Source organism: Austrofundulus limnaeus, unplaced genomic scaffold, assembly GCF_001266775.1.
Source record: "Austrofundulus limnaeus strain Quisiro unplaced genomic scaffold, Austrofundulus_limnaeus-1.0 Scaffold946, whole genome shotgun sequence".
Lineage (NCBI taxonomy): Eukaryota > Metazoa > Chordata > Actinopteri > Cyprinodontiformes > Rivulidae > Austrofundulus > Austrofundulus limnaeus.
The window spans coordinates 33,923-35,972 of NW_013953348.1; the positions used below are offsets into that span (position 1 = coordinate 33,923).

Below are 2,050 nucleotides of genomic sequence, written 5' to 3' on the forward strand. Positions count from 1 at the left end.
GCTGGTAGGAAGTTTTAAAACAACCAGGAAGTGACACAGCAGCTGACAGGAAGTTATAAAACAACCAGGAAGTGACACAGCAGCTGACAGGAAGTTATAAAACAACCAGGAAGTGACAGAGCAGCTGACAGGAAGTTTTAAAACAAACAGGAAGTGTGGAGGAACATACAAATATATGGGTGCTGTAGACAAAGTGTTGCAGTCTCTTCTTGGTGATCAGCAGCATCTTATCAAACAGGAAGAACGCTCTGTCCTTCTTCACTCTGTGAACCTTAAAGGAACCCTCCAGAACCAGCTCTCCAAACCCACTCAGGTTTGGTCCACTCCAGTTCATCAGCAGGGACTCAATCTCCTGCAGGGAGGTGTGGATAGATAAGAGATCAAACAAACGAGTCGACAGTCAGCAAAGAAACCTTTGTTCCTTTAAACCTCATCAGGAGAAAGAAACAGTTCAGAATCTGTCCCATTTTATCAGAATATTATTGAAAATATAAATATTAAAATCCCTGAACCCTGACCTGAACCCTGACCTGAACCCTGAACCCTGTCCTCTGACCTCTGACCTGAACCCTGACCTCTGACCTGACCTCTGACCTGAACCCTGACCTCTGACCTGAACCCTGACCTCTGACCTGAACTCTGACCTCTGACCTGAACTCTGACCTCTGACCTGAACCCTGAACCCTGACCTGAACCCTGACCTCTGACCTGAACTCTGACCTCTGACCTGAACCCTGAACCCTGACCTGAACCCTGACCTCTGACCTGAACCCTGACCTCTGACCTGAACCCTGACCTCTGACCTGACCTCTGACCTGAACCCTGACCTCTGACCTGAACCCTGACCTCTGACCTGAACCCTGACCTCTGCCCTGACCTCTGACCTGAACCCTGACCTCTGACCTGAACCCTGACCTCTGACCTGACCGCTGACCTCTGACATGGTCGTTAGAAGGCAGCTGTTTTAACAGATGTGATGTCAGAGGACTGATCCCAGATAAAAGAAATAAATCCTGTTTTCTCTCTGATCAAACTGCAGAAACAGGAAGTGTCTGTGACACTGAGAGACTACAGGTCAGATCTCAGCTGCAGCTTGTCAGCTGTGTGAAAACAAACCTCTGAGTTATTCTTCTGTTTTCTGTCTGAATGACAGAGTCAGGTTTTACCTTTAGACCAGATGTTCCAGGTACACATGGCTGTTTACCTGCAGCCTCACAGCGTGCTCCTGTTTCCTCTTCATGTCATTGATGTACCAAGCTACTGCTGTCATGGTGATGATGGCGTCCTCCACCACTTCATAGCCAGGCTCACTCTTCTCTAAGTGCTTGGAAAGTTCCTGACCAAACGAACAAGTTTAAACCGTCAGGATGTGATGAGACCAGGTGCTTGTGCTGGTGATGACTGTCAGATAAATGCTCATTCACCATCATGCTTCCTGGTTTTTTTCAGAAAACCTTTAAAGTTGGAGTTTGTTTTTCAGCTTGTTAGTAAAACTGTTTCTGGTCTGGCTTTTTGTTTCCATAAACTCAGAACTTTCAAGGGGTCAGATGCTTTTTGACAGACCAGCTAAGACCAGGACCAGCAGGAGCCTGTTTACCTGTGAAGTCACCCATACCTGAGCTTTATTACTGGTTTGAAATCCAAAAATCAAGTTTTTTTAAGTGTAAAACCTGAATTAAGTGTGTTATAGCAGCAGATAAGATGGCCACYTCTGCCAGCGCCACCCTGAGTAAAGCTGTCAAACATGGAGCTCCCTCAGGGGCTGAAGTCCAGGGGTCAGATTTATAAAAGATTGCACAGAAACCATTAAAAAGTGAACGTACGGCCAAAAGGCGAAAATGGTGTACGCCAAAAAAACTTCAGATTTATAAAATCGTGCGTACGTATGTTTCTGAACATCCTCCATTTATAGATCACAGCTGCACCTCAGAGCTTGAACACAACGTCCCTCCTCAGTACATGCTACAGTAGGAGGAAGTATGTCAGGTACTTCCTGTAGTTTTCCTATAGTAGGAGGAAGTATGTGAGGTACTTCCTGTAGTTTTCCTAT

At 46.0% G+C, this 2,050-nt stretch overlaps 1 protein-coding gene across 1 annotated transcript in view; it reads right to left on the bottom strand.

Moving 5' to 3' along the window:
* The window catches only part of plekhg2 (pleckstrin homology domain containing, family G (with RhoGef domain) member 2), a gene marked incomplete at its 5' end in the record, with an annotated part of 36,239 nt that overhangs the window by 23,125 nt on the left and 11,064 nt on the right, over positions 1-2,050 (bottom strand). Inside the window, 2 exon segments of the mRNA XM_014029728.1 lie at positions 170-352; positions 1,205-1,336. Coding sequence (XP_013885182.1) covers positions 170-352; positions 1,205-1,336 — 315 coding nt within the window.